Source organism: Triticum dicoccoides, chromosome 7B (genome assembly GCF_002162155.2).
Source record: "Triticum dicoccoides isolate Atlit2015 ecotype Zavitan chromosome 7B, WEW_v2.0, whole genome shotgun sequence".
Taxonomy (NCBI): domain Eukaryota; kingdom Viridiplantae; phylum Streptophyta; class Magnoliopsida; order Poales; family Poaceae; genus Triticum; species Triticum dicoccoides.
Genome location: NC_041393.1, coordinates 546,239,012 through 546,249,439, shown reverse-complemented (window position 1 = coordinate 546,249,439; position 10,428 = coordinate 546,239,012). Strand labels below are relative to the sequence as shown.

The 10,428-nt window shown below is 50.5% G+C and overlaps 2 protein-coding genes and 1 non-coding gene across 3 annotated transcripts in view; 1 reads left to right on the top strand and 2 right to left on the bottom strand.

Annotated features, from left to right (window-relative positions):
* Positions 1-7,158: 7,158 nt before the first annotated feature.
* Positions 7,159-7,239, top strand: TRNAL-CAG. The gene has a single exon. It is a non-coding gene; the product is annotated as a tRNA-Leu (tRNA).
* Positions 7,186-8,817, bottom strand: LOC119341828 (cinnamoyl-CoA reductase 2-like). Its single transcript, XM_037613681.1, has 6 exons — positions 8,688-8,817; positions 8,433-8,602; positions 8,162-8,347; positions 7,898-8,060; positions 7,627-7,816; positions 7,186-7,542 (listed from the first exon to the last, which is right to left on the bottom strand). Exons 1-6 carry the CDS (start codon positions 8,815-8,817, stop codon positions 7,407-7,409), a joined length of 975 nt encoding a protein of 324 aa, XP_037469578.1. The 3' UTR covers positions 7,186-7,406.
* Positions 8,818-9,887: 1,070 nt separating this feature from the next.
* Positions 9,888-10,428, bottom strand: part of LOC119340134 — an 8,675-nt gene continuing 8,134 nt past the window's right edge. Inside the window, exon 2 of the mRNA XM_037612039.1 lies at positions 9,888-10,159. Coding sequence (XP_037467936.1) covers positions 10,124-10,159 — 36 coding nt within the window. The 3' untranslated portion in view covers positions 9,888-10,123. The remainder of the gene's footprint in view (positions 10,160-10,428) is intronic.

Below are 10,428 nucleotides of genomic sequence, written 5' to 3'. Positions count from 1 at the left end.
ATAGCATGGTGTATCGGGAAGGAGAACAAAAGAAATATCGTCTGCAGAGAAGCTCGAGGAAGAAGGACGTGGGTAGTAAGAACGAGACTCATCAAAAGTCACATCACGTGAGATACGCAAGCAACGACCAACAGGATCCCAACAGCGATAGCCCTTGTGCTCATCACTGTAGCCAAGGAAAACAGACTCAACTGACTGAGTAGTCAGTTTGGTGCATTCTCACGGGGCAAGAAGGACATAGCAAACACATCCAAACATACGAAGAGCTGAGTAGTCAGGAGAACGACTAGTGAGACACTCCATAGAAATACCATCCTGCAGGGCAGTCGATGGCTGAATGTTGATGAGATAGGTGGATGCAGAGACAGCCTCAGCCCAAAAGTGGGGTGGAAGGGAAGCGGCAATTATCAGCGCAGAAGCCGTCTCAAGCAGATGACGATGCTTACGTTCCACAACACCATTTTGAGCATGAGCACCAGGACATGAGAACTGGGCAAGAGTACCCTGTTCCGCGAGAAAACCATGCAACAGCTGGGAGATATACTCTCCAACGGAGTCAGCTCGAAAAGTACGAATAGGCATGGAAAACTGGATGTGAACCATGGCAGCAAATCGTTTGTATATAGAGAGAACCTCACTATAAGATTTCATGAAGTAGAGCCAAGTGTAGCGAGAGAAATTATCAATAAACAAAACATAGTAGCGATGACTACCTTTCGAATCAAAGGGAGCCGGACCCCAGACATCAGAATGAACTAAGTCAAAAGGACACTGAGATACCGACTCACTGGTAGGATAAGGTAACTGGGTCTGTTTGCCAAGTCTACAACCATTACAATGTGAAGAAACATCTCCAGATACTGACCACAAGAGGCCCTGACGCACTAAGGATGACAAGCGAGAGCCACAGATGTGACCAAGGCGATGATGCCACTGCTAGAAGGACGCAGACAAGGAGGCAGCAAGAGCATGAGAGCTGGTAGAAGTGGTGGCAGCGGAAGGAACACAAAGCCAGTCAACCTCCCAAAGGCCCTCTAACTCACGGCATCGGGGGCCAGCACCAACCAAAGCCTTGGTGTGGCGATCCTGAACGGAGCAAGGGTCGGTATCAAGAATGACACGACAACCAGAATCAGTAAGTTGGGCAGCGAAAAAAAATTCATGGTAAGGCGAGGAACATGTGAAACACTAGGAACAGAAAAGGACGGAGTGGAAAGAATACCACGAATAGCAATAGGAAGAGATGTGCCATTGGTAGTAAGAACATTAATAGGAGAATCAAGAGAGCGAAGAGAAAACAACGCTGAAGAATCAGAGGACATATGAAAGGAAGCTCCAGAGTCCAGAACCCACGAAGATGTACCTAATGGTGTAGATGCCGGCGGTGATGAAGTGGTGAAAGCAGTCACAGCAGCAACAGAGCCCATTGATGAAGAACCGGAGGAAGCCAGAAGGCACTTGAGCCGCACAATGTCCTGGTCAGTGAGTGACGGAGTCGATGACGACACATGAGTCCCACTGGAAGAGGAGCGCCTCTGGTTTCGCTGCTTCTGGTGACAATCGGACTTTGGGTAACCTGGCCTGGAGCAGTAGTCACAGAAGGTGTCACGGCACAATCGGCCCTTCTCAACATAAGGAGAGTGACCTACCCCCCTGAAGGTGTGGGCAGGAGCGGCGGAGCAGTGAGATGAGCAGAGGACATAGGAGCTCGGGCAGCCAATACTGACGGAATCGCAATCAACCCAGCAGAGCGAAGGCGGGTCTTCTCAGCACGAAGCTTGGCAAGCACCTCCAAGATAGGAACACGACCAGAGCAAGCAAGTGAGCACGTCGAGGCTCGAACTCAGAACGGAGATGAGATAAGAACTCATGGACCCTCTGAAACTCCAAAGCGGACTTTGTAGTCTGACAGCAACGGCAAGTTCCACAAACAATTGTCCGAAGAGAGTCAAGATGGCGCTAGATGACAGAGCACTATGAGTAGAACTCATCAACAGAAGAATCACCTTGCTGGAGTGCGTGCTCCTGGTGCACCACAGATAGGTAGAGAGCATCATCAGAGGGCTGATAGTGTTGGCAGAGATAAGACCACACCGCTGCAACTGTGCCGAGTCCCATGAACTCTGAAGCAAACTGAGGGAGGACACTCGCAGTGAGAACGCCAGCAGCTCGGGCATCATCATTACACCACTGAGTGTAAGCAGACAGATCATCGCGGTAGATAGAAAGAGCATCTGAATAAGCAGATACCTACTGATTATAGGCATCAACCGCAGCATCATCAAGAGCCTTGGTTGCATCCCGATCAGCTTGGGAAGCATCAGCAGCAAGAACCGGCGGCACAGGCGGGGTAGGAGCCACTGGAGCAACAGGGCATGGCGGACATGGGACCTCGCCAGAGAGAACGCCCCACACAAGAAAACCCTGCCTATGGATGCGCATGAAACCCACAAACCCAGTATAGTTGGTGCCATCGAAGATCACTGAGCACCGAGGAACAACAACATAGCCCGAAGAAGACATGAGAAGTCTCTATTTTTTTTTTGAAGTCAATGGAAGCAGAGGACCCGATCTAGATCAATCCAGATCGAGCACACACACGCTTGCTCGGGCGCTCGGCCGTGGCAGGCGGGAGCCAAGAGCTCACACGCCCGTAGCAGGCAGCCTGTGTCGGCGTCCTGGATATGGGGGTATCCAGACTTGCCTGCCTGCGACCTGTGGCATGGCTCATCAGTGGCCCAGTATGACCCGTCTTCATCATCACAAGTTCAAGACCCTCGCGAGGGGCCAAGCCTCACGGGGCAAACAACACAAGGCCTTCTCAGGAGCAGCCTAACTAGGCAGGCTCACGAGGAGGCGGAGAGATCAAAGCAAGGAATACCTTGCAAGGTGTACATGACGCAAGCCATGACAATCGAGACCAGGCGGGCGCCGGCCGGCGCAGTGTCTTTGTTTCCTCTTTGGTGCAAAGGGGGCAAGCGCAGGCGCTGAGTACCGAGGCATCAAGAAAAGGTTTCCATATCGGTGCAACAAGACCAAGACCAGCGGGACGGCAAGACGGAGGTCACCATGGAGCCCAAGACGGTGTCATCGTTAGTGCTTTTGGCAGTCGAAGACCACCTTTAGTCAGGATAGCTTGTACTAGCTGCCCCCCTTAAAATCCCGCCATTGTGGAATCCCTTCCTGCTCAATATTTGGGAAGAGGACCAATGCCTCTATAAATAGGACTAGCCACCACCATAGAGGGGGATCCATTCGGACCAGAACCAACGGCACCGCCACAAGAACACCTCTCCTCGCAAGGCTGTTCTTCCCCTTGTACTGTTCCTCATCAACCCAAGAGGCAATCCACACACCACACACTGGAGTAGGGTATTACACCACAATGGTGGCCTGAACCAGTATAAATCTCGTGTCCCTTGTGTTGTTCATCTTGTTAGTTTAGAACCGCAGCGAAGTAGTGGGCGTGGATCGGTAGGGAGAAGATCTCCGCGTGCACCCCAGAGTTCGAACCTTAAGGGTTTTGCCGGAACCCGATATCCGACAGCCTGGATGAGGAGCGGCAACGACCTCTTGCGCTCGGGGGAGCCAGTTTGGACAAGGAGCGGTAGAGGCAGGCCGAGCAGGGGCAGCGGCCAGGAGGGGGCAACGTCCAGGCGGGGGCATGGTCCAAGTGGGAGCAGCTTCCAGGCGAGGGCGCCCAGGGCGAGGTCCAGGTGGGAACGGCGAAGCCGGGCCGGAGTGGGACGACGTCCATGCAGTGGCAGCGGATCCAAGCGGCAACGAACAGAGGAAGGGCGACAACAGGCGGATCCGAGCTGGAGGCGGCTAGAGAGAGAGACGGCGACCTAGGAGGAAGCGGACCTAGCAGCAGCGGCGGTGGCTGGGATGGAGTGCGCACGAAGTTGCATCATGTGAGAGAGAGGCTAACCTGGCAACTGATACCATGTTAGATAATGAGCAACTAGTATTCACTGAGAGCCGAAGGCCAATACATATACATGTATAGTAAAATGTAGGAAATCCCTTATACAATGAGGATATACAGAAAGGGGACTATACACATCTAACACTAAACCCACAGAAAAATGGCATATTTAAGCAAACATTGTAGAACTAAAGAATAGCATTTTAGCAGCAAAAAAGCAAATTTCAGCAGCATAACTTGAGCAAATTTCAGCACAATACAATTGTACATGGTTTAGCAGGTACAAGAAGCATATTTCAGCACAATACAATTGTACATGATTTAGCAGCTACAAGAAGCATATTTCAGCACAATACAATTGTACATGGTTTAGCAGCTACAAGAAGCATATTTCAGCAACATAACTTGAGAAAAGAGCAATGACAACAGCTACAAGGAGCATTTTTCAGCACAATACAATACCCCATTTGAGCAACAAGCAGGAGCAACAAGATATCCAATTACACAAGTTCTAAAACAGAATTCATGGTTCACAAATAAAAAAACTTATTTTGGTATTACCTGATTTTGGGTTCGGGGACACGTGCCAGATCAAGATGGCAACGGCCCCGGCACGTGTCCCTGAACAGAATTCATGGTTTACAAATAACGGAACTTATTTTGGTATTGCCGGATTACGGGTTTGGGGACGCGTGCGGGATCAAGATGGCAACGCCCCGGCACGTGTCCCTACGGTTTCTTTTTACCCTATTAGGAGACGGGCATCTTTTCATCCCCTTGCCGTGAGGCTGTTGCTGAGTACATTACACAACCGACATCTTTCATGGGTTTACACCCGTTTCTGTAGTCCCCCAGTTCTCTCTGGGGCATTTTCTTCAAGAAGTGCTGGGGCATAATCAAGCATGATGTGATGAGGGTGATTCTCAAGTTTGACTTCTTACACACGTCCGATCTACACTGGCTCAACTCTGCCAACGTCGTGCTTCTACCCAAGAAGGAGGGAGCTGAGGGTATTGACGATTATAGACCCATTAGCCTTATCCATGCTATCGCCAAAATCCTCGCGAAGGTGCTATCCCTCCGCCTTGCTCCGCACATGAACAAACTTGTCTCTAACGCCCAAAGCGCCTTCATCAAGACGAGAAGCATACACGATAACTTCATGTGCGTGCGCAACTTTGGCCGCCGGCTCCATAAGTGCAAGACTCCGTCGCTCCTGTTCAAGCTTGACATCCAAAAGGCATTTGATTCGGTCAAATGGGAGTATGTGCTGGACCTCCTCCGACGCCGTGGGTTCCCATGCAAATTTCGTAACTGGATTGCGGCGCTTCTTTGCTCCTCTTCCTCGAGGATCATCCTAAATGGTGTGCCCGGCCCGCCAATCATTCACGGTCAGGGCCTTCGCCAGGGGGACCCAATTTCACCGTTGCTATTCATCATCGCCATTGATCCGCTACAACGGCTCCTTGACTTGGCTACCCGCAAGAAATTGCTCCACTGGATCCGTGGAAGAGGTGTCATGGTGCGTACCTCGCTTTATGCGGATGATGCCGCGGTGTTCATGGCCCCTATAAAAAAAGACATTGACATCTTCTCGGCAATTTTACGTGGTTTTGGGGAGGTCACCGGGCTATGCACCAACTTTCACAAGAGCTCAGTTGTGCCTATCCGGTGCAATAACCTTAACTTGGGACACATTCTGCAAAGCATGCCGGCCACTGTGGCTTCCTTCCCTCTACGGTACTTAGGCCTCCCGTTATCTGTCTGGCAGCTGAAAAAGGCAGATTTCCAATTTCTTGAAGACAAGGTGACGAGCAAATTGGTTACGTATGAGGAGCAGAACATTACTACCATTGGGCGCACGACATTAGTAAAATCGGTCATCTCCTCACTTGCGGTCTACTTCATCACCTCCTTGATTGTCCCTCCGTCAATCTTGCAAAATGTGAACAAGCTGGAGCGTGCTTTCCTGTGGTCCGGGTCGGATAAGACCACGGGAGCAAAGTGCAAGGTTAATTGGAATATTGTCTGCCGCCCATCGGAGTACGGTGGCCTTGGAGTCCTTAACACCGCCAAGTTTGCTCGCGCCTTGCGACTGAGATGGCCTTGGTTTGAATGGACGGAGCCAAATAAGATGTGGGTCGGTTTGGGCAACCCTTGTGACAAGGCGGACATGTCTTTCTTCTATGCCTCAACCACCATTTCTGAGGGAATGGGGCCAAAACGCCCTTCTGAGAATCCCCTTGGCTACAGGGAGCCAAACCAAAAGATGTTGCTCCCTTAATTTTCGAGGCCTCCATGAGGAAAAATTGAAAGGTGCGCGAGGCCCTCAAAAACAATGATTGGATTCTCAAGATCAACCCCTCCACGACCGTCTCCATCGAGCACATCCGGCAATTCTTCACCCTTTGGATGCTCTTGCACAACTTCCATCTTGATGAGCTTTCTGAGGATTTCATTATATGGAAGCACACGGCAGATGGGTGCTACACTGCCGCCTCCGCATATCAAGCGCAATTCCTTGGGCTAGTTCTCTTTCCCATGGAGCACATGATTCGGAAGGCTTGGGCGCCTTCAAAGGCAAAGTTCTTCGCTTGGTTGGCAACCCAAGAAAGAATCTGGACGGCGGATAGGCTCGCCAAGCAGGGTTGGCCGAACTGTGGTCTTTGCCCTCTTTGCAAAAGGGAGCAAGAGAGCGGTCCTTATCTTTTTTCAAGTGTCGTTACACCATCCGCCTTTGGAAGATGGTCATTGAAAAATTTCAGCTTACGCATTTGGACACCTCTTCATGGCATTTGGAGGCTTCAGTCAAGAGTTGGTGGAAAAATTTGACCGGCACAGGAGTACCCGACAGAAAGGCGATGGCCTCGATGACTATGCTCGTGTCGTGGACCGTCTGGAACGAAAGGAATGCACGGATCTTCCGGCATAAATGTGCTCCACCGCCTATTTTACTAGCTTCCATTGCCAATGAGGCAAAGCTTTGGGTCACCGCCGAGGCAAAGAAATTAGGGGCCATTATTTTGCGCGAGTAATCACTCATGCCGTGTAAGGGTGCCTATTATAACAAAACCTTTTCTCTACTTAATTAATATACTTAATTAATATATGAGGCAAATCTTTTGGCTCGGTTTCAAAAGAAAAAGTTCTCTCTCGGGATGATGGCCCAAGAGGTAGCGACGAGAAGAGATTCTAGTTAAAATGGTACTGGCAAAGACGATGAACGCAAAGTCAAGATGGCCGAGTTGGTCTAAGGCGCCAGTTTCAGGTACTGGTCCGAAAGGGCGTGGGTTCAAATCCCACTCTTGACACACATGTTTTTTTCCTTTTTTTCTTAATTTGCTACGCTGCCTTCTAGCTCGTTTTATGCTGAATTTCGAAGTTTGAGCACCACATTGGATTCCACAGGCGGAATGTAACACACCGTCCTTCAGTTTACCACTGCCACGCTTCTTCTCTATAAGAAGATCTCGGCCGCTCACTCCAGCAGCCCAGCGGCCCTGTAGGACTCCACGCTGTCCCTGAGGCACTCCTCCACCGCCCTGAACTTCCACCCCAGCGCCTGCAGCTTCCTGGAGCTCACCATCTTGTCCTCGTCTTCTGCTTCAACGAATCTGCAAACAACCTCCTGGTAGTCACGCAAAATCGCAACTGCAAGCTGGTCGTATATACAGTTATGTACTACTGTACGTTCTTACATCTTTGGCTGGTTAAGATCTGGATAGAAGCTCTTGACGATGCCGGCCATTTCAGAGAGCTTCTTTCGATATGCGCCGCAGATGTACCGCCCAGACGCCTCCGGGCTCTCGTACGCCAGCACGAGCGCGTCGGCGAGGTCCCGGACGTCCACCGCGTTCCTCGCCTTGTCCTCCACGGTGTCGGGGTCGCCTGCGCACGCAACAAAGCAAGACATATATGTACGCGTGAATTGATCCACGATTGCTTGTTGCCTCTGGAAGAAATGCTTGCCTTTGAGCAGGTTGATGAGGACCAAGCTGCTGGTGTTGGCCACGCTCTGCAGCAGCGGGCCGAGGACCAAGGGCGGGCACACGGTGACCACGTCCAGGCCGGTCTTCTCCGTGTGAGCCAGAGCCTCGCGTTCGGCCAGTGTCTTGGAGAGGGCGTACCACATCTGCCAAGGTGAAGATCGGACAGAACATGAGTGGCACGCACGTAGGTTGGTTATTACCACTGTACATAATTTTGGTTTGGAAACGGAGAAGTGAGTGCCACCCCGGTGGTTCTGCAGTAGTCCTCGTCTGACCACGCGTCCTCGTCCAGGACGGCGTCCCTGGGGAAGCTGGGGTTCATGGCCACCGCGGCGGCCGACGACACTACCACGACACGGCCGACCTTAGCTTGGTGGCAGGCCTTGAGCACGTTCTGCGTGCCCCTCACCGCCGGAGCCAGGACCTCCACCTGAGCACAGGAGAGGTCACCAGAACAGAACAGAAAACTTGATAATAGATCAATACTCAGTTTCCTGATGAAAAATGGTACTTACCTCTGGGTTCTGGGGTTTGTCGGCGCGGACGGGGCTGGCGACGTGGAAGACGCCGCCGCAGCCGGACACGGCGTACGCCACGCTGGCGTAGTCCAGCACGTCGGCCTTGAACAGCCGCAGCCGCTCCCCGGCGCCGTCCAGCGCCCTCAGGTGGCCGGTCTTGCGATCACCTGCGTGCACGAACGCACTTGCGGCCGTCGGGTCGGTCCTTTGCACGGGACAACTCAAAGAAAGGTGGCGTCGATCTTGTCTTACCGAGGTCGCGAACGGTGCCATGCACCGTGTACTCGCCCGTGGACAGGAGCCGCTTCACGAGCCACGAGCCGACGAAGCCGCCGGCGCCGGTCACGCACACCGTCTTCGATCTGCTCCCCTCGCCCTCCATGTGTTCCTTTTCTTTCTCTCACTGGCCGGCGCCTTCGCGTATCTATAAATGCGTGCGTGTCCGGCGTCTGGTGGCGGCGACCGCTGTTTCTACGGCCTGCGCGTGGCAGCTGCTTGGTCTGAAACTAGGACAAGTGTAGCGCGAGGTTCCAACTCAGGCTGCAGAGCCAGACACGCCTTGCAGCTCGTGTGGCACGCAGGGCCCGCGGAGATACAGTACGTCCCTGCTGGTTATCTAACGGTAAAGGCATGCGTAGGATAAATGTTGAGATGAAGGCAAGAGAAACTAGAAAAAAAGTTTTTCTTCTTTTATTTAAGAGATTATCTCTTAGCAACAAATCCTCATCACTTTTTTAAGAATAACTAGTTAGTGCTAGATAAAATTAAGAAAGAGCCCATTGTACACCATATTGTTCTGTCATCTCCAGATTACGTGTCTGGATTAAGATTACATGGCTGAATTAAGATAAGACTGTCTTATCAACAACTATACATGCCCTAAGCTTAATGATGTTTATCTAGTGTAGAAACTGTATCACAGCATGTTAGCCCTGATTGGATTGCCATGTTCCTTTAAATACAAACTTCATCCGTTTCATAATATAATAACATTTTTGACCTAGTATACAGGTCTCGACTCATCGTTTTGTTTCCGGCCGAAAATTGCTAAGCAGCCGGTAATATAAAAGTGTAAAATTCCCCAAAAGAAAAGAAAAAAGTGTAAAATAAACACTCCATATTTAATTACCAATAATACTAGACATACAGGGTGATTGATACAAAACTTTACAGGGACAGAACGTGGCTTCATCTAACTGGTGCCCCCCTGATTTTCACTGGTGGGCCTGCCCTTCTAATTAGATCTCTGCCAATCACACCCCAACAGCCCCGTAAACCCCCTGTAACTTCCTGTACGTCTAGCATTGCTCTTTAATTACAACGATACCAAGCGCGGCCACTGGGCTCAAAACACCAGCCGATGCTGGTACAAGAAGGGTCCGCGTTGACGAACATGATTACAGCACTTCATCTCAGACTTCAGAGAAATGCGCAGTGAATACCGCTACAAGAGCACAGAGCAAAATTATTCTGAATAAATTGGTTCACAGTTGATCGTTCAGAACAGGGTTGTAAAATCAACACCAATGGGCTATTCCGGATAGCATGTTCCGAGAAAAGAGAAAAGAACAAGGGACATGCCCTGAAACTGAACTAGTCAATGAAGACCTGAAGACAAGCTCCCAAATGTGAGAGAACAGAGATGTACTGCTAGTTAACCACACCAGACTGAAAGAGCTCTGCCTGGATCACGAAGCCTGGGGCTTCTCCTCGGCTTTCTTTGGCTGAAAAGTAAAAACATATATGAAGATTTTCATTGAGAATTCATGAGAGGAGGAAAACAAACTCATACCCCCTCCGATCCAAATTAATTAACGCTCAGTTAATTTGGATCGGAGGGAGTACCAAAGTACTGAATAATAGCAGGTCTCGTACATCGGATGGAAAATTCAAGCATGCATCCAAATCGCCCACATCACGAGAGCCTGGTCAATTTAATTAAAAATTCGAGCATAAACCAAATTACTCGCATCACATATTTTTTTTTTTTGAA